Source organism: Myotis yumanensis, unplaced genomic scaffold (assembly GCF_028538775.1).
Source record: "Myotis yumanensis isolate MYYU_CA2020_CCGP unplaced genomic scaffold, mMyoYum1.0.hap1 SCAF_2, whole genome shotgun sequence".
Classification (NCBI taxonomy): domain Eukaryota; kingdom Metazoa; phylum Chordata; class Mammalia; order Chiroptera; family Vespertilionidae; genus Myotis; species Myotis yumanensis.
In genome coordinates this window covers 174,367,537-174,394,685 of record NW_027223753.1, presented here as the reverse complement: position 1 = coordinate 174,394,685, position 27,149 = coordinate 174,367,537, and the positions used below count along the sequence as shown (strand labels likewise).

At 38.8% G+C, this 27,149-nt stretch overlaps 1 protein-coding gene across 3 annotated transcripts in view; it reads left to right on the top strand.

Annotated features, from left to right (window-relative positions):
- Nucleotides 1-27,149, top strand: part of VPS8 (VPS8 subunit of CORVET complex) — a 245,328-nt gene that overhangs the window by 94,704 nt on the left and 123,475 nt on the right. For all 3 annotated transcript variants that reach the window (XM_070406658.1, XM_070406657.1, XM_070406659.1), the window contains 7 exons: nucleotides 869-915; nucleotides 5,870-6,092; nucleotides 9,263-9,352; nucleotides 12,476-12,527; nucleotides 18,154-18,196; nucleotides 19,823-19,895; nucleotides 20,183-20,302. In XM_070406658.1, the coding sequence (XP_070262759.1) occupies nucleotides 869-915; nucleotides 5,870-6,092; nucleotides 9,263-9,352; nucleotides 12,476-12,527; nucleotides 18,154-18,196; nucleotides 19,823-19,895; nucleotides 20,183-20,302 (648 nt within the window). The remainder of the gene's footprint in view (nucleotides 1-868; nucleotides 916-5,869; nucleotides 6,093-9,262; nucleotides 9,353-12,475; nucleotides 12,528-18,153; nucleotides 18,197-19,822; nucleotides 19,896-20,182; nucleotides 20,303-27,149) is intronic.

The window sequence follows — 27,149 nt, the reverse complement described above, 5'->3', positions numbered from 1 at the left end:
TTCTTCACATAGTGCCTTCTCCCGCCTGATGGTATTTTTTTTCTGCTAATAACTCAGGCCTTCTAGGATTTTTTAAAAAGAAAGCCATTTCTGTGCAGCCAGCAGAAAATGAAAGAGTAGTGCTGAAATCTGATGCTTGGTTTTGTGACAATTTTCGGTCATAATAAGCTGTTTCTCCCTCAAACTGTTTCTCTTTAAAAGGCCAAAATTATGGGTTGCTGTTCACTTGATATGAATCTATACATGATGAATTTAAAGCAATCAAAATATTATGAAACTGGGAAGTTAAATTAACTTCAAATAGCTAGCTTGGAAGATTATGACAAAATATGGACAACCTTCATTACCTGAGCTACCAACAGGACTAGTTATATCCTGTTATCATTTGATGTATTTTATTCTGTTTTTTTTCTTTGCAAATTTACAAAATTGTGACATAAATACACATTTTTAACCTAATGTTTATCATAAGGTTATTGTAAACTCTTTATAAACTTGTAATATCTACATAATATTTTATTTAAACAGCAAATTTACTGTATTATATTTTCATGTAGTCTATTTAATTCTGATTTCTTCCTCCTGTCCTCCTTCTCCTGTCTCTATACAGAAGTGAATACCTTAATGCATTATAAATTTTTTTCTTAAAAGTATTAGGATACATTCCTAGATAGAATTACTACTGTAAAGTATTTTCACATTTCTACGACTTTTGACACATACTGCCAAATTGTTTACCAAAAACATGGTATAGAGTTATATTCTCCCAGAAGTCTTAAACAAACCACTTTCATTTTATGTTGTGTCTAACCAATGAGCCATTGGACAAATATATGAGGCTGATGCTTTCTTTATGGTTTCTATACAGGATATGGTGCCTGTCATAGTTGATTACTGCCTTCTGCTACAGCGAAAGTGAGTATACATGGCCTGTCAGATTCAGTTATTTTGAACTCAGGTTGCCTCTTTCTTATATTATAATTTACTGGTATGAATTTGACTGGCTAGGTTTAAAAAATTTTTTTAATACATTTTTATTGATTTCAGAGAGGAATGGAGAGGGAGAGAGATAGAAACATTAATGACGAGAGAGAATCATTGATTGGCTGCCTGCTGTATGCTTCCCACTGGGGATCAAGCTGCAACCCAGGAATGTGCCCTGGTTCATAGGTCGACGCTCAACCATTAAGCCACACTGGCCAGCCTTAAAATTTAATTTACAGAAATTTGATTCTTTTATAATTTGCAGTCCATTACTGTGGTGGGTGCTAACATCCCCTCTGGGTTCTCTTCTCCTACTAGAGCATCGGTTCTCAACCTGTGGGTCACGACCCCTTTGGCAGTCGAACGACCCTTTCACAGGGGTCGCCTAAGACCATCCTGCATATCAGATATTTACATTACGATTCATAACAGTAGCAACATTACAGTTATGAAGTAGCAACGAAAATAATTTTATGGTTGGGTCACAACATGAGGAACTGTATTTAAAGGGCCAGAAGGTTGAGGACCACTGTACTAGAGGAACGAGAGTCTTGGGAGACCCATTTATCCTTAAGAATTCTTTTATATTGTAAAATCCTTTCTATGGCAGGAATCACACTATTTTTTTCTCTGTATGGCATTCCAGTCAATGTGTTATGCACATTTTTTTTTGGTTAAAATTTAGCTTTTCATTAATTCTTTAAAATCAGAAATGACAAGAAATTGTTTTTGAAGACTTGTACTTTTATTTTCACAATTTGGTCTCTGTTCCACAATTTCCTTTTTTTAAAAAAATTCTTTATTGTTTAAAGTATTACATATAGTATTACATATATCTCCTTTTTCTCCATTGACCTCACCCCCCCTAGTGTCTGTGTCCATTGGTTATACGTATATGCATGCATATAAGTCCTTTGGATGATCTCTTCCCCCTCGCCCCCCTCCCCTACCTTCCCTCTGAATTTTGATGGTCTGTTCTATGCTTCTATGTCTCTGGTTCTATTTTTGTTCATCAGTTTATGTTTTCATTAAATTCCACAAATGAGTGAGATTATGTGAATTTTCTCTTTCTCTGACTGGCTTATTTCACTTAGCATAATGCTCTCCATGTCCATCCATGCTGTTGCAAATGGTAAGAGTTCTTCCTTTTTTACAGCAGTGTAGTATTCCATTGTGTAGATGTACCACTGTTTTTTAATCCACTCATCTACTGGTGGGCACTTAGGCTGTTTCCAAATTTCAGCTCTTTATTGTAAGTTGTGCTGCTATGAACATAGGGGTGCATATATCCTTTCTGATTTTGTTTATTTGGATCCTCTCTCTTTGCTGCTTGGTGAGCCTGGCTAGAGGTTCATCAATCTTGTTTATGCTTTCAAAGAACCAGCTCTTGGTTTCATTGATCTTTTGTATTTTTTTCTTTTTTTTGGTCTCTATGTCATTTATTTCTACTCTGATCTTTATTATTTCCTTCCTTCTGCTCACTCTGGGCTTTCCTTGTTGCTCTCTTTCTAATTCTTCAAGTTGCATAGTTAGATGGTTTATTACTAGTTTTTCTTGTGTTTTTTTTTGAGGTAGGCCTGTAATGCTATGAACTTCCCTCTCAGGACTGCTTTCACTGTGTCCTATAGATTTTGGATTGTTGTGTTTTCATTGTCATTTGTTTCCAGGATGGTTTTTTGTTTTTTTTTAAAATATATTTTATTGATTTTTTACAGAGAGGAAGGGAGAGGGATAGAGAATTAGAAACATCGATGAGAGAGAAACATCGATCAGCTGCCTCCTGCACACCCCCTACTGGGGATGTGCCTGCAACCAAGGTACGTGCCCTTGACCGGAATCGAACCCGGGACCCCTCAGTCTGCAGGCCGACGCTCTATCCACTGAGCCAAACCGGTCAGGGCAATCCAGGATGTGTTTTTTTATTTCTTCTTTGATCTCTTTGGTAACCCAATCATCGTTTAATAGCATGCTATTTAGCTCCAGGTGTTTGAATTTTTTTTATTGTTTTTATGTAGTTGATTTCTTTTTTAAAAAACACAAACTTCCCATAGTTCTCCATGGCATTTTATTTATTTTTTAATTTAGTTTTTAAAAAAATATTTTTATTGATTTCAGAAAGGAAGGGAGAGGGAGAGAGAGATAGAAACATCAATGATGAGAGAGAATCATTGATCAGCTGCCTCCTGCATGCCCACCAGTGGGGATCGAGCCCACAACTTGGACATGTGCCCTTGACTGGAATCGAACCCGGGATCCTTTAGTCCATAGGCTGGCACTCTATCCACTGAGCCAAACCAGCTAGGGCTTTAGTGGATTTCTAATATTATGCCATTGTGATCTGAGAAGATACTTGATATGATTTCAATCTTGAATTTGGAGAGACTTTGCCTGTGTACCAATATGTGGTCTATCTTTGAAAATGTCCCATGCACACTTTAGAAGAATGTATATTTTGTAGCTTTGGGGTGAAATGTTGTGAAGATTTCAATTAAGTCTATCTGATCTAGTGAGTCATATGGGATTGCTGTTTCTTTGCTGATTTTTTGTTTAAAGGATTTATCCAGTGATGTCAATCGGATATTAAAGTCCCCTACTATGATTATATTGCTGTCTATCTCTCCCTTGATATCTTCCAGAAGTATTTTTTATGTATTTGGGTGCTCCAGCATTGGGTGCATATATATTTACCAGAGTTATATCCTCTTGTTGTATCGATCCCTTTACTATTATGAAGTGGCCTTCCTTATGCCTTGCTATGGCCTTCGCTTTGAGGTCTATTTTGTCAGATATAAGTATTGCTACCCCTGCTTTTTTTTTTTTTTAATTTCCATTTTCCTGGAAAATATTTTTCCATCCCTTCACTTTCAGTCTGTGTGAGCCCTTTTTGTGAGGTGATTCATGTTTTCTTATTCATTCAGTCATTCTGTGTCTTTTGATTGGAGCATTAGTCCATTTACATTTAAGGTTATTATTGATAGGTACTTGTTTGTAGCCATTTTTATTCTTTATGCCTGTGTTCCTTCTTCCCTTTCTATTTCTTCTTTTTACAACCATCCCTTTAGCATTTCTTGCTTTGCTAACGTGGTAGTGATAAACTCCATTAGCCTTTCTTTTTTTGCGAAGCTCCTGATTTCCCCTTCAATTTTGAATGATAGCCTTGCTGGGTAGAGTATTCTTGGATTCAGACCCTTGCTTTGCATCACTTTGAGTACTTCATTCCATTCCTTTCTGGCCTGATGTGTTTCTGTTGAGAAATCATTTGATAATCTAATGGGACATCCCTTGTAGGTAACTCTCTGTCTGTATTTCACAGCCTGGTCGCCCCTAACTTCCCCCCTCGCCGGCCTGGTTGCCCCTTACTGCTCCCCCCACCCCCCCGCCAGCCTGGTCACCCCCAATTGCCCCTGCCCTGGCCTGCTCACCCCTAACTGCCCCCCCCCCCCCCCGCCTAGTTGCCCCACCCTGCTGCTCGGTCGTTTGGTCACCCCTCACTAACCCCCCTGCCGGCCTGGTCATCCCACAGGCCTGCTGCTCGGTCGTTTGCCACTAACCCTCTTGCCGACCTGGTCGCCTTACGCAGCTTGTTTGGTCGTCCGTTCGGTTGCAGTGGTCGCTTAGGCTTTTATATATATAGATATATATAGATTATTCAGAATGGATGTTCTGTTATACTGGCTTTAGGGAGGCTAAGCTAGAAGTGATAAACAGCAGTTTTGAAGTTAGCCCTTCCTGTACAGAGAGTTGGCACCAGGAGTATAATGCCAAATATAGACAGAAAGACAAGAGCTAAAAACTCATTTTGTATGTACTTCTTTCTCCCTCCTTCCCAGAGTGATGAGAACATGTCTTAGAATTTTGTTTTGTTTTTATTTTAAGCTAGAAATGTAGTTAGGAATTGCTGAATTTTAGTTTTCTTACCTCTTTATTATAGCCTCTGACTGGTTAAGAAAGAAACTTAGAGTTTTGCCATTAATCTTACAGCATTGCATGCTGCTGTGTGTTGCAGAAATGCCTTGTTTGTCAACTTTTAGGCTCTGTTTACTGAATTTTTAGCTCTTTAATTCTCCTCCCCAGGGCTTTTGTGCTGAACTAAAATATATAATTATCTTCCCTAGCATGTTGTTTTTAACAACACGTTGCAGAGTGCAAGCACTGGCAAATCTGACATTTTCTTTAAATTCATTAGAGTTACTCTCACTTTATGTTTCTTATAGTAAAGCTTCATTAATTTCAGTTTCTTTTACTTGGCTAGTAATTTGTAATCACAAACATGTGATGGATTATTGATTAAAATTAAACTAACATGAAAAATACTCTTTGATAAATATGAAGCAAAGGGGGAAATGATGCAGAAATTACATTTGTGGATATGAAATAAAAAGGATATGGACCCCGCTTCTCCCTCTCCCCCACCCCCCGGATATTGCAAATACTGTTTATTGAAAAGTGGCTGTGGTTCTGATGAGTTGCAGCCAGTCTGTTTATTGTCTGCCCCTTCCAGGACTTTAAAAGGGACAAGACCCTATCCCACTCTGTTCAGAATCTGTCCTGACCTTTTTGTGGAACTTGTCATGAGAGTCCTCACCTGTGGATGAACCATTTGCACTTTTCACAATTGACATGATACACATCTAAAGAGATTATACATCTAGTAAAAAAATAAAGAATACTGACAGGTATATAGGACTAGCATAGTTTTTGTATTAAAAAAAAAAAGGCATATATTAAGATTTTCATAATATAAAGACCCATGCAAATATTGTTACTGTTTTTAATAAACTTTTGTAAGTTGAAATAGAAAAAAGAGGATATATTTAGCAGATTGGATTTAATGGATGTTTGGAATGTTCCTAAAAGTTTGTATGTCTTTTTCTTTCTGTTATAGAGATCTTTTATTTAGCCAGATGTATGACAAATTAAGTGAGAATTCAGTGGCCAAAGGAGTGTTTTTGGAGTGCCTTGAGCCATATATTTTAAGTGATAAATTGGTGGGGATCACACCCCAGGTAATGAAAGACTTGCTTGTTCATTTCCAAGATAAAAAGTTAATGGAAAATGTGGAAGCTCTCATTGTACATATGGATATCACCAGCTTAGATATTCAGCAGGTGAGTTTATAGACAGTCTACTAACTTATAGATTAAACATCATTCCTTTATTGATTATACAGGGTGGGACAAATGTAGGTTTACAGTTATATGTGAAATAGTTTATTCTTGTACTATTATTTATTAATCATTGTATTATTTTCCATACAAATAACTATAAACCTACTTTTGCCCAACCCTGTGTTTACCTGACTGATTGGACCTCACTCTGCCATCTGTCAACCCCGGTTACTTACTGAGCACTCTTGCTATGATGTCTTATAAACTTCTATTTGTCAGTATGTTTCTTAGGACTGTTCTTTATTGACTGGTCCTTTTTTATCTGTTTGTTAACGACTACAGTTTTCATCCTGCAAGTGTATTTCAACTGAGTACTTTCACAGGAATAATAAAATATTTTTACTTTAAGAGTATGGTGCTATTTTTTAAAAATAAAAGATAGTTTCTAAGTCCAGAGTTGATAATTATCATGCATTGAGCTTTGAAATAGTATAAGAAGCAAAGTATAGGACATCTCAGAATGATCTGCTATCTTGTTTGATAATATGTTTCCAGTATATCTGAGGTTTCTATAGCAAGTTTTCAGCCCTTATTTGAGGAGCAGTATGTATTCTGGCCTAAGATGTTTCACAATTTACCTCTTTATTTCCACATTAGTCCTAATAATGAACATGCTGCTCCTGCAAAGGCACAAAGTTGCTAAGCCACTAAGCCCTGTTAAACTAAAATAAGGGTAACTTACAAAGATCTTAGATAGGCCAAAAGTTTTCTTTTAATTTGCAAAATTACATAGAAATGAAGGGTTTAGAGAAATGGTTATTGTTTCCTTCCTAGAAGCTCTTTATGAATGGCTGTGAGTAAAGAGTAAAGTAAAACCAGATCCTCCGTTATATATGCCTTTGTATTATATGGGTAATTTGGCATAGTATTTACAGTCTGATAATTGGTCTGGTGGTTTGAGAGCATGTTATCAGCCTAGCTTTATTTACCTATCACAATATAGGAGAAATTTCTCTTTCTAACATTTAAGCTTTCCCCCAATACTATGTAAATAAATTCTAATCTTTTTCACGTTAAAACAATCAAAAAATTTCTCCTTCAGTTTCCTTTTTCTCCATATCAATCCTGCTTTCCTTCTTCCCTGAGGTTACCCCATCTCATTCTTCCCAGTCACTGATTTCTTGAAAGCATTGTCTAAATTGCTATTTCCTTTTTTTATATTCTAATAACTCTTCAATTTTGCTTTCACCACAGTTAGCAATGACTTCCATGTCCACATATCAACTGATATTTTTCATGTTTTATTTACTCTTTCAGATGAACAGCATTTTGTTCATTAATTCAAGGAGCGTTTATTGAATGTGAGGTTCTAAGGATGTTTTATGGACCCTAGTGGACAAGGGTTGCCCTCTGTTAAGGCTTACATTTTAGCAAAAAGTTAGACAATTAGCAGATAAGTAAACAAATTAGAAATATCCAAAATCAAGTGTTATATTAAAAGTCAAACAGGCAATCTTGTAGGGAGAGAATAGTCTACTTTAGATTGGCTAATTATAGAAAGACTTTCTGAGGAAGCAACCTTGAGTGGTTCCGAAGGACAAGAAGGAATCACTAATGTAAAGATCTCGGAGAAGAAGATTGCAATAGGTAAAAGCAACAGCTAATGAAAAAAATATTTTTATGTGTGCCTTAGGCGTTAAAGTAACAGATAAAAGGCAAACAGAGTTGGAGACTCTTTGAAAGAGAGAGAGGTAGACCTTTCAGGGCAAGGTAAAAGTTTTAAGCAAGATTCTCTGGTTTGCTTTAGGAGTAACAGAAGAAGGGGTGAGGGCTAAGGACAGAAGAAGCAAGGAGACTAGTTAGGAGCTGGTCCAGGAGGTGGTCCTGGCCAAAGATGGTAGCAGTGAGATGGAGAGAGAGGGCCTGGTTTTGGATGTTTTGGAGGTACAACTGTTTTGCTGATGAACTGGGTGGCGGTGGTTGGGGGAGGGGGAAATTTAATGATGTCTAGTTTTTTGGCTTGAGAAACAGTAGTGATTTATTTAAGAAGTTTGGAAGATTGGTGTAGGTCTAGGGTTGGGAGACAAAAATCAGGAATTCTGTTTTGCCATTTTATTTTGAGATAGCTACTAGATATTCAGGTGAAAATAGCAGTAAGTGATGAGATATATGGTTTAGAGGTTGGATTAGGACTGAAGCTGTAAATGTCCTAGTCATCAGTAAAGATCATGGTACTGACTAAGAGGAGGGTAGTCAGGGAAGAGAACCTGCCTTTGTCTAGAAAGGCTCTCCCATTACACCTCACTTTGACTTTTACTCTTATCTCTCTACTATCCCTTATCATTCATTCTCTTTTGCCGATCTCTACTCTTCTACTCCAGCCCTCTCCTCATCACTCAGTAGGATAGTACGACTCTCATAGGAACAGAACACAGAGTACTCTATACTTCAGTCATCTTTACTCCTCTTCCTAAATATTTTCTCAAATTGATTTCTCTCCATTCTTAAACATTTCAAATTCCTTACTATTTCTGCCTGCAGAGTTCCCAGTTTCCACCTGTGCCTTTGGCTCACATACATGCATCCTTTTTGTCCTACCTTAAATGTTGCTCCTTTAGGGATGAGTTCCTGAATACTCCAGACCAAACCAGGTTCCTTTATTGTACTTATCACAGTTGTATAATTGTGATATGAATTATTTGTCTACTTGAGTATCTTCCCTAAGTCATAGCTCACATACCATTTGGTGCCCCTCCCTTCTTTTAGTTAGTGTCTAAGATGATTGGAAGATCTGTAAGGGTGGGGACTAGATCCATCACTTTATCCCCAGTGCCTAGAAGAGGACCTGCTTGTAGTTGTTCAGCAAATATTTGTAGACCTATTGACCAAAGCTAAAATGAATATGGAAAAGGTGAGAATAGAGACAAAATAAAATTAGGTATTGGAAGATGTTTAGAAGTATTTCTTATACTACTAATAGTAGTATTGAACCTACAACAGCTCTTATCAGGGCCTGTGTTTGAGTACTTCAGTTTCAATTTTTTTGCAGAGAAGGAATTAGAAAAATTAGGGAGGAGAATTCAAGATCTTCTCCATTCTTAGAGGTTTAAGGGTCATAATTGGTTAGACTTATTCAATTGTATCGACCAAGCAACTTTTCCTTTTTACAGGTAGTTCTCATGTGTTGGGAAAATCATCTATATGATGCCATGATCTATGTTTACAACAGAGGCATGAATGAGTTTATTAGTCCAATGGAGGTAAGATACTTCCTATCTTGAACACATATTTAATATTGTCTTTTAGTGTTTTTTTCCCTATTTTATATTTTCTTTGAATAGTTTCTGTTTTCATAGAATAATTTTTAAAATTTATTTTAGATTAGGCTTGTAGCCATTTGAGAATTTGTTAATTACCCTTTAATTTCACATTTTCTTCCATTGCTTTTTTATATCTGCATAAGTATTTAAATATCAGGGAATAATCCTATATAATAAAAGGCCAATATGCAAATTGACCAAACGGCAGAACAAACCGGTCGCTATGACATGCACTGACCACCAGGGGGCAGTCACTCAATGCAGGAGCTGCCTACTGGTGGTCAGTGTGCTCCCACAGCGCTAAGGATGTCTGACTGACGGCTTAGGCCCGCTCCAGAGGGAGCGGGCCTAAGTTGGACATCCCCCAAGGGCTTCTGGTCTGCGAGAGAGCACAGGCCAGGCTGAGGCATCCCCCTCCCCCCTGAGTGCAAGAATTTCATGCACCAGACCTCTAGTATCTTATATAATAAAAGCCTAATATGCTAAGTTTCCGGTCGTTCAGTCGTCTGGTCAACCAATCAAAGTGTAATATGCTAATGATATGCTAAGGCCACTCAACCACTCGCTTTGATGTGCACTGACCACCAGGGGGCAGACAGTCAACCAGTTGCTATGATGTGCACTGACCACCAGGGGGCAGATACTCCAACCGGTAGATTAGCTTGCTGCTGGGGTCCGGCCTTTAGGGACTGAGCGAGACGGGATGGACATACCCTGGAGCCCTCCTGCGGTCCCTTCCCCAGCTGGCCAACCTCCCGTGTCCCTCTCTGGCCCTGATCGTGCACCAGTGGGGTCCCTCAGCCTGGCCTGCACTCTCTCGCAATCTGGGACCCCTCGGGGGATGTCAGAGAGCTGGTTTCGGCCCGATCCCACAGGCCAGGCTGAGGGACCCCACTGGTGCATGAATTTGTCACCAGGCCTCTAGTAGAAAATAAAAAGTAATGCATGCCTGTTAGACTTTAAGTTTTTTTCTGAAGAATCTTTTGATATTATAATAGCTTTTCCAAAAGGTATAAGAAATATATTATTGTTATTGTATATAATAAATGTACTATTGAGTAATATTATTTGTAGATATAGTCTGCTGGGGAAGGTCCTGAAAATGTTGAGAGGTAATTATGTGTTAATTGCTGGTTTGTTGCTTTTCCAAGTTCAGAATTTTGTAGCATTCATTATGTAAGTATAATTTCTTATTCTCCTTACCAACAGAAAAGAGCATCTAAAGAGCATTTTAAAAAGAAAAACACACACACCCGTATCCTCCTTGTTATTTGCTTTATATTTGAAGACAGAATTGTGGATAATGCAATGTGTCCTGCCGGCCCATTGCTTTATTACAGTGACTAATCGCCTGGCTCAGAAGAGCCAGGCATCTGCTGAAGGCATCCAGTCAACTTTTTTTCATACTTAATGGCCATGCAAAACTATCTTCAGTATTATTAAGTCAGCAGTAATTTCATGATAATTCAGTCTTCTTTAAATGCATTTAGCTTGCTGGGTATCCCTCTCATTCATAACTCCTTCAGTTTTGGATGCACCTCTTTTCTTGGTCAGTTTTCCAAATGAGAGCCACAGCTCTCTTCCTCTGCTTTTGACCCTGATTGTGTGTCAGATAAGTATTTTTTATTCTTAACACCTATCAGCTGCTTCCTCACCCAGAGAAAGAGCCATCAGCTGCCTACTCAGTGAGGTCCAGAGCCGCCCTGCCCGCAGAACTGTTCTCTGCCCCACTACTAAACCACAATTAGGAAGGATTAATGCAGTTCCTACTTTCAAAATAAGTCCTTAAAGCAGATTCTAATTTGATGCAGTCTATGTTGAAAAAAATGATTGGTGGTTTTTTGTTATTGTTGCTTTTGAAGTTTTTGTTTTATGTGGGTTTTTTATTCAAAATCTGGTTTGCATTTATACCTGTGTATCTCACATGGCACACTGAGGTTGCCTTTTTTTGTGTTAAGAGTAGTTTTCAAGTTTAATGACTGTCACCAGGAGCTCGGTACTTGTTATTAAATAGTCATTTAGAGATTTTAGCAGTGGGAGGTTAGATGCATTTTATTATTTCTTTTATAATTCTCTGCCAATAAGAAAATCTCTTTTCAGTCTTTAAAGTTTAGTTATTTTAGTACTTACAAAGGTCTAAATTAAAGGGAGTTGTCCTGTCTTTTGAAATTTTGTAGAATGAAGGACAGTCATCAAATTTGAGATGGCTACTATAGTCTCACATCTTTTTTTAGTTCTAGTTGTGGTTGCTTCTGGAGTAAAAGTAGTGCCTTGTATTGAGAGGAAAACCTCCTCTATCAACTTAGGTCCCATTGGTGGGGGAAAGCTGTGAATTTACTGATAATAGTCAGATTAATAGCAGAAAAGACAAGATTTATTCACTTGTGTACTGGCAGCTTACAGTGATGAGTAACTCACTGAATAGCCAGTAGTAAAAGTTTATATACCAGTTTAACAAAATGTTCTATGGGGAGAGATTTAGGGCTTTATGGAGAAGTATGGATGGTTTTATTGGGCTTTTTGGTGTTAATATAGAACTGCATTTGCATTTTCCAGTGCTAAGGGTCAGTCTTCTCCCAAAGAGAAAACTCTTTTGCGGGAAGGCCAGTTAGTTTTGCCATTAATCTTGTATTTTCAGAGGCTCTGTCTGAATTTAGGTAATGTTTCTGTCTGTGGCTGCTGATCGTTCAGATGATTTCAGTTTAAAGTAATCTTCATTACCATTTTGGTGGGTTATTAATCCCTTCACTTGCTTACTGTTTTTTTTAAGAAAGCTAAGGATATCTTGTATAAGAAATTATAATCTCAACAAAGACCTTCATCAAACTGATGTTTATTAAATGGTTTCTTTCAGTGAGGAATATGACAATGACTGTTTCCCAGTGATCCTTCTAAAACAGTTCATGTCCACATTAAAAGTTTTTATAGTTAATTTCAATAGTATATGACTGTCTAATTCAGTCAGAGAAAGATGATTAATAGCATAAGATTTGTGATTATCTTTTAAAAAATACTCTTCTTGAAAAATGATGGTGATTGTTTTCCTATTTCATTTTTATGCAGAAACTTTTCAAAGTCATTGCTCCTCCTCTGAATGCAGGAAAGACACTAACAGGTATTTTTCTAAGCCTTCTTTTTTTTCTTTTTCTTGTATTTTAAGATATTATTTAAATATCATAAAATTCACCAAGTTTATGTGTACAGCGTAATTTTTGGTAATTGTATATAATCATGTAACTGCCACCATAATGAAATTTGTAGTGAGAACTATGTATAGTTTCTTCACACTAAAAAGTTTCCTCCTTCCCTTTTGTGCTCTATCCTTTGCCAGCAGTCTAACCTAGACAATCACCTATTTACTTTCTGTCACACATTTCATGTAAATAGATCCTACAGTATGTTATTTTTGATGTTGTATTTCTTTCATTTAGCATAATGTTTGGAGATTCACCCATGTTATTGCATGTATGAATATTTCATTCCCTTTTACTGCTGAATGGTATTTCATGAATTGGATATACCATCATTTGTTTATTCATTTACCAGTTGATGGGCATTTGAGTTGCTTCCAGTTTGGAGCAATTATAAGTAATGCTACAACATTTGTGGTGAATTTTGTTTTTAATTAAACTTTTTATTGTAAGGAAATTAGAGATTCACATGCAGTTGTAAGAAATGAGACAAGAGATCCTGTGTACTCATTACCATTTTCCCAATGATAACATTTTGCAAGACTAAAGCACCGTATCACAACCAGATATTCACATAAAGTCAAGATATAGAACGGTTTCATCACTATGTGGTATCCGGTATGTTGCCCTATCCCCCATCGCTGATCCCTACCTGTAAATAAATTTTTGTGTGGGCATGTGTTCATTTTCTTGGGCAACTGCAGTTTTGGAATGTTCATTGCTAGTGTATAGAAATGAAATTGATTTTTTGTATATTGATCTTATCTCCTGCATTCTTGCTGAATTCATTTATTCTAATTTTTAATGGAGTTTTTAGAATTTTCTAAATATATAAGATCATGTCAGCTGTAGAGGTAGTTTTACTTCTTCCTTTCTCATACGCACTTCTTTTATTTATTTTTTTCTTCCCTAATTGGCTTCGCTAGAATTTCCAGTATAGTGTTTGACAGAAATAGCAAGAATGACTATTCTTATCTTTTTCCTAATCTAAGGGGGAAAGAATTTGGTCTTTCGCCATTAAATGGGATGTTGACTGTGGGTTTTTTGGAGATGGCCTTATCAGCTTGAGGATGTTTCCTTCTGTTCCTAGTTTGTTGAGTGTCTTTAACATGAAAGAGTTGAATTTGATCAAAGGTTTTTCCCTGCATCTATTAAGGTAATCTTGTGGGTTTTGTCCTTTGTTGATATGGTCTATAAGATTCATTGATTTTTATGTGTTAAACAAATCTTACATTCTTGGGATAATCCTACTTGGTCATGATGTATACTTTTTTTTACACGTTGTTGGATTGAGTTTGCTAGTGTTATCTTTTGAGTGTTTTTATGTCTATATTCATAAAAGATATTGTTCTGTAGTTTATTTTCTTCTCATATTTTTTGCTAGTCTTGGTATAAAGTATATTTGATATTTTGTTATACTTGCCTCATAGAATGAATTGGGAAGTGCCCTCCTGTTTTTTTGGTGTGTGATTTTTAGAGTTTCTGAAGGATTGGCGCTCTTTCAGTGTTTGGTAGAGTTCATTAATAAAGCCATGTGGTCCTGGGATATTCTTTTTGGGAAGTATTAAAATTACTAATTTAGTCTCTGCTTGTTAAGTCTATGTAGATTATCTATTGCTTCAGTTTGGAAGTTTGTGTACTTGGAATTTGTTCATATTATATGTGTTATCAAATTTATTGGTGTATATTGTCTAGGGCAGTGGTCGGCAAACTGCGGCTCGGCAAACCGCGGCTCGAGAGCCACATGCGGCTCTTTGGCCCCTTGAGTGTGACTCTTCCACAAAATACCGGCTCTTCCACAAAATACCGACTTCTGCGCATGGGCCACGAAGTTTCAATCGCACTGTACGTGCGCACCCGCATGTGGTATTTTGTGGAAGAGCCACACTCAAGGAGCCAAAGAGCCGCATGTGGCTCGCGAATCGCGGTTTGCCGACCACAGGTCTAGGGTATTCTCTTGTCATTTATTTCTGGAAGGTCAGCAGTGATATCTCTTAGTAATGATTTTTGTAATTTGAGTATTCTCTCCTTTTCTTGGTCTGTCTAGCTAAAGGTTTGTCAATTTTGTTAGTTTTTTAAAAAAACAATTATGATTTTATTGATGTTCTTTATTTTTCTTTCCTCTCTCATTTATTTCAGTCTTTATTTATTTTGTTTTGGTTTTAATTTGGAAAATGGTACCACTACTGTGGAAAACATTTTGGTGATTTCTTACAAAAGTAAACATATTTTTACCATATGATCTAGCAATTGCTCTCTTTGGTATTTACCCAAAGGAGTAGAAAACTTATGTCTGCACAAAAACTGCATACAGATGTTTATAGCAGCTTTCTTCCTAATTACCAAAATTTGCAAGCAATCAAGTTGTTTTTTAGTAGATGAATGGATGAATAAACTGTGGTATATCCAGACAATGGAATATTATTCAGTACTAAAAAGAAATGAGCTATCAAGCCATGAAAAAACATGGAGGAAACATATGCATATTACTAAGTGAACGAAGCCAATCTGAAAAGGCTACCTACTGTATGATTCCAGTTATGTGACATTGTGGAAAGGCAAAATTATGGAGACAGTAAAAGGATCAGTGTTTGCTAGAGGTTAGTGGGGAGGGAGGGAGAGATGAGTAGGTAGACCTTGGGATTTTTAGGACAGTGAAACTATTCTGTCTGACACTATATTGGTGGATACATGTCATTATATATTTGTCAAAGCCTATAGAATGTGCACCACAAGAGTGAACCTTTCTGTAAAATATGGACTTTAGATGATAATGATGCGTCAATGTAGGTTCATCTACACTAATAAAAGAGAAACATGGTAATTAGCGTACAACCGCTACCCTTTTCATTGGCTAATCAGTGAGTATATGCAAATTAACTGTCAGCCAAGATGGCGGCTGGCAGCCAGGCAGCTGGAAGCGAACATGAGGCTTGCTTGCTGCGGACTCCAACGTTCCCCGCCTCACTTGCTGGCCTCTCAACTGCAAGTCTAAGCAACTATGTACTATGTTGCAAATAAGAAGCTAAACAAAACCCCAGAAACCAGCGGACTGAAACCCAGCCAGACCGAAACATTGTATCCATGTTTTCAGCAGTGAGGCCTCAGAGCTAAAGCTGTCCCAGAATAAAAAAGAAAACAAAAAAAAGAAAACAGGGAGCGGTTGGGAGCTTTAGTCACTCGCCACCCGGAAAACAGCCCTCAGCCCCTCAGCCAGACTGGCCAGGCACCCCAGTGGGGACCCCCACCCTGATCCAGGACACCCTTCAGGGCAAACCAGCCAGCCCCCACCTGTGCACCAGGCCTCTATTCTATATAGTAAAAGGGTAATATGCCTTCCGCCACCGGGATCAGCGTGACAGGGGGCAGCGCCCAAAACCCCTGATCAACTGTGGCTCTGTGTGTGACAGGGGGCGGGGCCACAACCTCCCTATCCGCCCTGCTCTGTTCGTGACAGGGAAAGGCGCCCCAACCCCCTGATCAGCCCTGCTCTGTGCCTGATAGGGGGGAGCTCCCCAACCCTCTGATTGCCCTGGGGCTCTGTGCTTGACAGGGTGCGGCGCCCCAACCCATCCCCCCACGGGCCCTGCTCTGTGTGTGATAGGGGGGAGCTCTCCAATCCCCTGATCAGCCCTGCTCTGTGTGTGACAGGGTGCGGCGCCCCAACCCCCCCCCCCCCCCCCCCCCCCCCCCGCCATGGGCCCTGCTCTGTGTGTGACAGGGTAGAGCCATAACCTCTCCATCGGCCCTGCCCTGAGTGTGACAGTGGTGGCGCCCCATCCCCCTGATTGGCCCTGCTCTGTGGGTGATAGAGGGTGGCGCCTCAACCCCCCTCCACGGGCCTTGCTCTGTGTGTGACAGGGTAGAGCCATAACCTCCCCATTGGCCCTGCCCTGAATGTGACAGGGTGCAGTGCCCCAACCCCCTGATCGGCCCTGCTCTGTGCATGACAGGGGGGAGCTCCCCAACCCCCTGATGGGCCCTGCTCTGTGTGTGACAGGGTACGGACCCCCAACCCCCCTGATGGGCCCTGCTCTGTGCGTGACAGGGGGGAGCTCCCCAACCCCCTGATGGGCCCTGCTCTGTGAGTGACAGGGGGCAGCGCCCCAACCCCCTGATTGGCCCTGCTCTGTGAGTGACAGGGGGCAGCGCCCCAACCCCCTGATTGGCCCTGCTCTGTGCATCACAGAGGGTGGCGCCGCAACCTCCCCATTGACCCTGCCTTGAGTGTGATAGGGGGCAGTGCCCCAACCCCCCAATCAGCCCTACCCTGAGCGTGACTGAGGGTGGCATCGCAACCTCCCAATCTGCCCTGCTCTGTGCATGACAGGGGGCGGCCCCCCAACTCCCCAATCGGCCCTGCTCTGAGCCCAACCAGGGGCTGCACCTAGGGATTGGGCCTGCCCTCTGCCACCCAGGAGCAGGCCTAAGCCAGCAGGTCGTTATCTCCCGAGGGGTCCCAGACTGCGAGAGGGCACAGGCCGGGCTGAGGGAACCCCCCCTTCCCCCCCGAGTGCACAAATTTTTGTGCACCGGGCCTCTAGTTGATTATAAGAAACATAGCACTCCGGTGTGGGATGTTGATAGTGGGGGTGATTGTGTGGTATGGGGATATGGATAGGGGTATATGGGAATCTCTGTACCTTCCTCTCAATTTTGCTGTAAACCCAATTAAAACTTCTCTAAAAATAAAGTTTATTAATTTAAGTTAAATTAAATTTGAATTGAAGCAGGATAAAATAATTCATTTAATTTTGAGCAATTCAAATTTATTTGCACTTAACATAGATTTGGAGTATTTATAAAGGATTACTGATTAAAGAAGAGATATACACTTGTATTCTGTCTAGTATTCATATATCAAAAATAGAAACTTCAGCCCGTCATTTATTACCAACCACAAATTCCTATAATCTGCACACCACAAGAGTTACTGATCACTTCACTCAGTGTTGGTGCTCCTACTCTATTCTGTTGCCCATGACTTCTTGGCATAAAACTTGGTCTAATTATATTTCCAATTTCTTTTAATCAAGAAATAGGTGTATATTACCAGATGACAGACTCTTACACTTTAGACCTAACTTAGAATACAAAGGGTCCTAAAGATCATTTAGTCAGTATCTCAAATATTTGTGAGCCGTGGCCTTCTCAGCCCTAGAGCACCATAGGTGGTAAGAGTCCCGTTACAAATGAGAAGATGTTAAGATGCCTTAATATTAATTGGTCATGACCCATAATTCAACTCGTTGCCTGCTCTACACCTTCCCCTGGTCCAAAGCTATTGGTAAAGCCAACAATACATAGATCTCTACCCTCAGTCCATTTCTTCTATATGCATCCTTGAATGACTCATTGATTTTGTGTCTGTGAAAAGATTCTAATGGGAATTCTAAAAATAATAAAGTGGTCTTATCTCAGTTTTCTGTTACTTGTGGATATACTTACTTTACCTTAAATGCCAGGTTTTATTTTTTTGTTTCCACATAACGATTATATTGCTGAAAAGGTTTTGAGAGAGAATTGCTGATGATAAATTTTCTATTTTAGATGAACAAGTTGTTATGGGCAACAAGCTTCTTGTATATATTAGGTAAGTGATTTTTTAATTTTTTTATCTATTATGATCCTATAATTTCCCCCTATATTCTTTTTTTTTTAAAATATATTTTATTGACTTTTTACAGAGAGGAAGGGAGAGAGATAGAGAGCCAGAAACATCGATGAGAGAGAAACATCGATCAGCTGCCTCCTGCACATCCCCCACTGGGGATGTGCCCACAACCAAGGTACATGTCCCCGACCGGAATCGAACCCGGGACCCCCCAGTCCGCAGGCTGACGCTCTATCCATTGAGCCAAACCGGCCTCGGCTCCCCCTATATTCTTAAAGGTACTGTCATCTCTTATCTATGTAGTGCTTTTCATTTTTCATTGCTCTTTCATGTATAGCACTGCTTCTCAACCATGATTGAGTTTGTCCCCTCATGCACCCTGCCCCCACCGCAAGTCATTTGGCAATGTCTGGAGACATTTTTGTTTGTCACAACTGAGACTGGGGGAGAGATGCTACTGGCATTTAATGGGTAGAAGCCAGGGAAGCTCCTAAATATTCTACAATGTATAGGGTAGTCCCCACAACAAAAAATTATCTCTCTCAAAATATCAATCGGGTTGAGGTTAAGAAACCATGATGTAGAGTACTTTATTTTTACTACCTACACCTTTCTGGGATATGTATTGTCTATATTATATGTCAGGGCAAGAGATTTAAATCATGAAAAAGTTAGTGACAGAGGTAAAACTGCTGCTGGAACAGAGTTCTTTGCAATAGACTATGTAGGCTCAGAATTGTGTCCTGATGGAATTTTTAGGTGGATAACTTCCTGCCAGGTGGCAGGCAGGCAGGGAGGTGCAGAACCTGCCAGAGCATCACTGTAGCTCCTATCCAGTGTCAGAGTTAAATTTGAGACCTTTTTCATACTTTAAGCTTCTTAGAATATGCTGGTATCCAGCTGTCTCTAATCTAACACTCAAAGTTGATGACTAGTTTAAAGAGGTTTAAAATTCACACCCCTCCCTCAAACCCCCACACCTACCAAAAAATAATCCAGAAAAAAATGAGGGCATATTCGAAGACATTTTGTATTTCAGCCTACAAGCCAAGTCATTAGCCTTAGGGAAGTCTGATTTGGAGGTAAAACTGTATACTTAATTTCTCATGAGATTCTAACTCTCCCTGAAGGCTTGTCTAATTGTAGACATTTTCCAGACATGTCTTAGCCTAGCTCATTCCCCATCTTTAATCACCATTCTTAGAGCCACTGGTTTAAATGCCTCTGAGAAAATCAGGCTTCTAACAGGGAAATCATAGTTTAATGGCACCATTAGGTTTTTTTGTAGATGCTCAGTATGTGACTTTTAGACAGTCTCTTTTCCTTCTCACCTCTTTAGTGAAGCTTGGGTTTTTCTTAGGAAAATAAGAAGAAATGTGATTTAGTCACAGATGTGTTACTTCACCACCATCCCTGTCCCCCACATTTTCTGAACTGGCTACCATCTTGATCTGGGTTTGAACTAGACCTGGGTTTGAACTAGACCTAACTGACAAAAGCTGAGCCTACTTAAAATCAAACTAGTATCTTGGTTTTGAGAAACAATGTTACCTGGAAGTTAGCCCATTACAAGTCACCACATCTGTTCTCGTTCTTTTCTTCTAGCTGTTGTCTAGCAGGTCGTGCCTATCCCCTTGGTGACATCCCTGAAGATCTTGTTCCTTTGGTTAAAAACCAGGTTGGTGCTATTTTCACAGCATTTTTATCACCTACGCCTCTTGTTAAGGTGCGCTAAAGACAATTGTATTGAGTGTTACACCTGGGGCAGGAGCAATCTATTAGCTGTAATAGGAGAGCCTACTCACTATTACTGAAACCAATAATTATAGCTATAGAAGTTATAACATAGTGGCACTTTAGAGTAAATTCAACCTGCCTTCAGTTTATCCAAATGGGAATCAATGCTTCAGCAAGATACTTTGCAAGGTGAGAAAATAATCAACTTTTTTCCCTCCAACTTGGCAGGTTTTTGAATTTCTAATTCGCCTGCATTCAGCAGAAGCTTCCCCTGAGGAAGAAATCTATCCCTATGTTCGGACTTTGCTTCATTTTGACACAAGAGAATTTCTAAATGTATTGGCACTGGTAAGATAATATGATTTTAAGGTGTTTTAAAAGCCAGGTGATAACATTTTTAAAATAGAAAGAAAGACAGATAATAATCCTTATGCAGGTACTATTTTTATGCCCTGGCAGTAAGTTAAGGTTTCAGGTGTTAAATTTTGTTATGTCATCCAATATTTCTAATTCTTTATCTCCCTTCCTTTCTTCTCCCTCTTCTTTCCTTCCTTTCCTCTTCTTCTTCTTTCTCTCTCTCCTATTTTTAGCACATTCTTATCAAAAAGTTGAAAAAAGCAGGGTTAAATGTGGTACATTTTTTATTTCATAAGTTATATTAGTTGCATACTAAACATGGAAGAAGGATCTAAAGGAAATGTGGTGGTGATGATAGTTGAAATAGAACACGGAGCCCTAACCAGTTTGGCTCAGTGGAGGGAGCGTTGGCCTGCAGACCGAAAGGTCCCAGGTTCAATTCCGGTCAAGGGCATGTACCTTGGTTGCAGTCACCATGTACCTTGGTTGCGGGCACATCCCAGTAGGAGGTGTGCAGGAGGCAGCTGATCGATGTTTCTCTCTCATTGATGTTTCTGACTCTCTATCCCTCTCCCTTCCTCTCTGTAAAAAAAAATCAATGAAATATATTTTTTAAAAAAAGAAAGAAAGAAATAGAACACAGATATTTCCTGCTGAAAAAAAAAAATCCTTATACATGTTTAATTAAACTTGGATTTGAGTGAACCAGGTTTCTGTGAAAATGCCCCCAGCAGAATCTATATATATGAAAGCCTAAGTAACCAGCCGATTGGCCGACCTGCTAGCAGGCAGCTATGATGGGCAATGACCACCAAGGGGGCAGACACTCCAACCGATAGCTATGATGTGCACTGACCACCAGGGGGCAGACGCTCAATGCAGGAACTGCTGAGCTGCGGTGACTTGGCAGCTGGTTCTCGGTTGACGCACCCGGAACCAGAGAGGAGGGAGCCCAATTCTGGGGTGCGTCACCCGAGAACCGCCCTCTCGCAATCTGGGACCCCTCAGGGGATGTCAGCTGGTTTCAGCCCGATCCCCGCAGGCCAGGCCGAGTGACCCCAGTAATTATATAAAACATATATCTTCCCCAAAAATAGTATTATAAGTTGTTTTTTAAAAGCCTTTGATAACACAAACAGTGCTTATATTATAATGTTTCGTGAAGCATCAGGCTCGCAAATGTATAAAACCTAAATATTGCATGTGCACAATATTTGAAGAAAGATAGGGAGGAAGACAAAAATATTGTGTATGTACAATATTTGGAAATATAATACATCGAAATCTTTGTTTTTAATTTAAATTCTTTATTGATTAAAGTATTACATAAGTCTCCTTTTTCCCCCCCATTGACCTCTCCCTGGCTGCCCCCACCCCCCATCATGTGCCCTCACCCCCTTCCCCCCGCCCCCCAATCATGTTGTGTCCATTGGTTATGCTCATATGCATGCATACAAGTCCTTTGGTTGATCTCTTACCCCCTTATCCCACGCCTTCCCTCATAGGTTGGACAGTCTGCTTGATGCTTCTATGTCTCTGGTTCTATTTTTGTTCATCAGTTTATGTTGTTCATTATATTCCACAAATGAGTGAGATCATGTGATATGGATCTTTCTCTGACTGGCTTATTTAGCTTAGCATAATGCTCTCCAGTTCCATCCATGCTGTTGCAAATGGAAAGAATTCCTTCTTTTTTACAGCGGTGTAGTATTCGATTGTAATACATCTAAATCTTAATAGTAATTACCTCTGTGAGATGGGGCAAATTTCTCTAATGAATATAAAGTATTTTTATAAGTTGAATAATACAATAAACTTAAATACAAAAAATAAGTGCCCATGAGAAGATCTACATTCCAATTATACTTACTTTGAATTAGTTTAATTTGAAAATCTGTCTTCAGAAGTAGTAACTTTAACTGCACAGAAAAAAGGGAAAAGAAACTTAGAACTGGAAGGCAGACCTAGTTGGTTTAGGAGACCTTAGACATCCAGAAAACATAGGGGAACTTGGTGTTTGGCATGTAGGAAAAAACAAACAGAAGTGTGGGGTAGGGGCTTCAGAAAGAGCGGTAGAGAACAGCAAAGAATTTTACCCAATTTTTATTTTTTAGGGATTGTGGTAGCACTGAAGGTCATTTGGAATTATGCTGATGTCTGAATTACGATATTAGGACTGATAGTAAGGCTGTAATACTATCCCATTTGCTTGACAAATATTTGAGTGCCTAGTGTATCACATATACTATACTATCTAGGGGTACACCCTTGACTGACAGGATATAAACCATGCCCTGTGGAGGAAGGGGATCCAGACTTGTATATAAGTAATTATAGCACAGTGTAATACATGCCGCTGGAGAAGATGCTGTGGAAACACTTAGGAGGGAAATCTAATGGAGGTTTAGGGAGTTTCTTGGGTAAAATAATGTCCATGTTGAGTCTCAAAGGATGAAGCTAGTCCGATTAAGGTTAGGGGAAATATTGTTGGCAGAAGGATAGAATATATGAAAAGGCCTGGAAACAAGAGAGAACAATATGTTTCAAAGAAGTGAAAAAAAAAATGAATATGGCTGCATCTTTGAGTGTAAGGAAGTCTTCAGAGAGAGACCAATCCAGAGAGGTGGATAGAGACAGTATTGTAATCCATGGTAAGAAGTTTGGACTTTGTACAGAGCAATTGATAGCCACTGAAGCCTTTTAGGTAGAGGAATATCATGATTTGTAGTTTAGAGAAATTCCCTTTGTCCATTGTATGAAAAATGGGCTGAAATAAGATAAGATTGGAGGCAAGAAGATCTGTTAGAAAATTTTTATAGTAATAAAGAAAGAAGATAATGGTGGCTTGAATTCAGGCAGTGACAGTGAGGACACTAAGACATGAAGGGATTTGGAAGATATTTTAGAAGGCAAATTGACCTAAAATTTAGGGCTTATATACTCTTGGATGTGAAAGGTAAGACAAATGGGGAGTCATCAAAGATTCCAAGGTTTCTGACTGGGCGAAGTGAATGTGTAGTGGTTTATTTGTTGATTCAATAGGGAATCAGAGGGGAAACAGGATTCTCAGGAGATGGGGTGGGAGAAATTTATATAATTAGTTCTCTTTTGAGCGTAATGAATGTGAAGTGCCTAAAAGACAAGTGGAGGTTTCCTTCCATGCATACATCCAGTGTTGGCTGCATCCCCAAGCACTAAAGCTGGAGAAATCGATAAGGCTTAGGGTACAAAGTCCTGTTATGTCTACCATAATTGATTAATCATATGACCTTTCTAATTCAGTAAATATAACTTAATACAAAGAATATTTTCAGAGAGACACAAAAGAATTTAGGTGACAGATTTTTAAACCACATTTTCCCAGTTGGTTTTTTTTTTTTTATTTAGGAATTTTTTTTCAAGTAAAGTTTTTAAATTTAGCTTTCTTGAGGTATAATTTATAAATTATAATTCACCCATTTACTAAGAGAAGAGCTTGACAAAGGTATGCAGTCTTGTAACCACTACTATTAATCTAGATATAGAACATTTTCATCACCCCCTTGGGCAGTTGTATAGTCATTCCCAGACTCAGACTCAGTCCCTGGCAACAACTAATCTGCTTTTTGACACTGTAGTTTTGCCTTTTCTAGAATGCTTTTTAAATGGAATCACACATTGTGTCGTTTTTTTATCTGGCTTCCTTCACTTAAAATAATGCTTTTGAGATTTATTCATGTTGTTGCTTGTATTAATAAGTTTTTCCTTTTTTATGGCTGTGTAATTTTCTATATGGATATATAGTTTGTTGACCCTTCACCAGTAGATGGTCCTTGGGTTTGTTTTCAGTTTTAGGCTAATATGAATAAAACTATTATGAACATTTACATATAGGCCTTTGTGTGGACATATCTTTTTATTTCTTGTGAGTAAATATCAAAGAATGGAATTGCTGGGTCATTTGTTAAGTGTGTTATTTTACTTCATAAGAAAACGACCGTTTCTTGAATCAGTTGTACCATTTTACATTCCTACCAGTAGTATATGAGAGTATCAGTACTCTCACTGTCTCACCAACACTTGGTATGGCCCATCTTCAATGTCTTTTGAATAGATGAAGTTTTACATTTTTATCAAGTCTAATATATCAGTTTTGTTTTATAATCATGCTTTTGGAGTCATGTCAAGGAAATATTTGCCTAACTCAAGGTTGCAAAGATTTTCTCTTATGTTTTCTTCTAGAATTGTTATGATTTTAGGTTTTACGTTTAGATCTGTGATACATTTTGAAGAAATTTTTGCATGTGGTGCAAAGTTTAGATGCAAGTTTTGGGTGGTTTTTTTTTTTGCATATGGATATAGAACTCTTAGGGCACTATTTGATGAAAAGACTATTCTTTCTCTACTGAATTGTCTTTGTACTTTATCAAATATCTGTCGTGTGTATGTGTGGGGTCTACTTCTGAACTCTATGCCATTGGTCTGTTTGTCTCTCTTTATTCCAATACCACACTGTCTTAATTACTGTAGCTTTATAATAAGTATGGAAATCACATTGTGTTAGAGCTCCAATGTTTTTGTTCTTTTTCAAAATTGCTTTGTCTTTTGCTTTTCAATATGAATTTTTAGAATTATCTTGTTAGTTTCTTTCAAAAGCCTGCTGGGATTTTGATTAGAATTCTGTTCAATGTTTAGTCAATTTGAGGAGAATTGACATCGTAGCAATATTGAATTTCCTGACTCATGAAAAGTTGTATTGTTCCATTTATTTAGGTCTTTAATTTTTGTCAGCAATATTTTGTAGTTTTCAGAGCAACGAGGACTCAATGTAATGATTTCTCTGTTATCGGGTAATTTAAAAATTTTGATAAATTAAAAATTGCCTTCCTCTGATCTTTATACAGGCTGTCAAGATAACTGACGTCAACCTGATTTTTCTTAACTTTCCCAGGGGCTTAAGTCTTTTTTTAGAGAACCAGAATACTTTTTTTCATATATTTAAAAACTAATAGTTTTACTCTAAGATATCACTTAGAATTGACTGTTCTGGTTCAGTTTTATCATACAGGGTTGGCCAAAAATAGGTTTGCAGTTTTGGATATACAAAACAGTTTATCTTATCTTGCAGTCTGGGAGCCCTTGGGGGATGTCCACCTGCTGGCTTAGGCCTGCTCCCCATGGGGATCAGGCTTAAGCCAGCAGTTGGACATACCTCTTGCCATCTGGGACACCTTGCTCCTTACCGCCTGCCTGCTTGCTGCTCCTTACTGCTCAGCTTGCTGCTCCTTAGCGCTGCCATGGAGGCGGGAGAGGCTCCCACCACTGCTGCTGCACTCACCAGCTGTGAGCCTGGCTTCTGGCTGAGCGGCCCTCCCCCTGTGGGAGTGCACTGACCACCAAGGGGCAGCTCCTGCGTTGAGCGTCTGCCTCCTAGAGGTCAGTGCGCATCATAGTGACTAGTCGATCTGGTCGTTCTGCCTTAACAGTCGCTTAGGCTTTTATTATTTAGATTGTATATTCTTTGTATATTGTATATTCTTTTATATTTATCAGCTTTTCTCTGATTTCTTTTATTTCCTTCTTTGTTTAAATTTTATTCTTTTGTTTCTTTTATCTTCTCTCCTTCTCTTACTGTGCTTTTGGTCATATCTCTTCTCTCTTAGGTGGCTTGTAGTTGTCTTCATTTCTGAGATGAATTTGACATTTATTTCAGTTTTTTTCTGATTTTCATTAGCTTCTATTTCATATTTTCCTACTCTTTGTTCATTTCTTTTTTGAATTCTGAAATTTCCAGTTTGTGATGTTCTTTCAGATCTGCAATTGTATGTTTAAACATATGTAATATATGTTGGGATGTTATAGTTTAATTCTATTTTATGGGTACTTCTTATTTTGTTTTATTCTAGAGTGCCTTCAGTTGCTGCTTTTATTCTCATTTTTTTGTGTTGGGTTTTTCTGGACTGGCAATAATAGATGACTTGTTGGAGGGTGGGGGGAAATTACCGGCTGGTTTTTCTAGTTCATGTGCTTTCGTCATTTGTTACAATTTAGTGTAATTTCTTAAATAGTGTCTTTTGAGGGTGGTCTATCATCTTCTCAATATTAACATTATTTTGTTTTAGTAGGTACTTTATCTTGAGCCACTTCCTTCTTTATCATAAGCCTCCAAGGAATATCTCCATCTTTCAAGGTACCTCCCTCTGGCCCAAAAGCACTGTCTTGCTAAGACCTCTGATCCACACTTGCCAGTCCCCTTCCTTTGACCTTCCTATTAGCTGTGGTCTGACCCACAGGTCTCTGACCTGATGTCAGGATTTCCTCACCCAGGGTGGGTTCTCTTTGCTATTATAGTTGTTCTGCTACCACTGAAATCTTGTCACACTCTCCTTTCTTCTACCCAATTTTATCCTGACTTCTTTTTGGTGTTAGGGCTTTGGAGTCAACTTTGCTTATTTGGGATGCTTATTTTCCCGAGTTAATTTTATGTAAGTTGAACTTTGTGGTATTTGTTGCAGTTTTAGTTTTCCCATTTGCCTAAGTTGTTGGTGATTGATTGTTTTGTTTTGTTTTTAATCATCATAGAAGGAATCTTGCTGGAGGGTGTCTGAAGATATTAGGACAAGGGTCCACAAACTTCAGTATGTAGATCAAATTCAGCTTCATTTGGCCTCTTGTCTGTGTGAGCTAAGAATTCTTTACATTTTAAGGGTTATAAAAACAGAAGAAGATCAGATACAATTTTTCTGAGATCTTCAATTTATCTCACTTTAAAAATGACTAAAACATGTCTTTCTGGAATTACCTTTGAATAAAAGTTTGTATATTTAAAAATAAATAAATAAAAACAGAAGAAGAATAT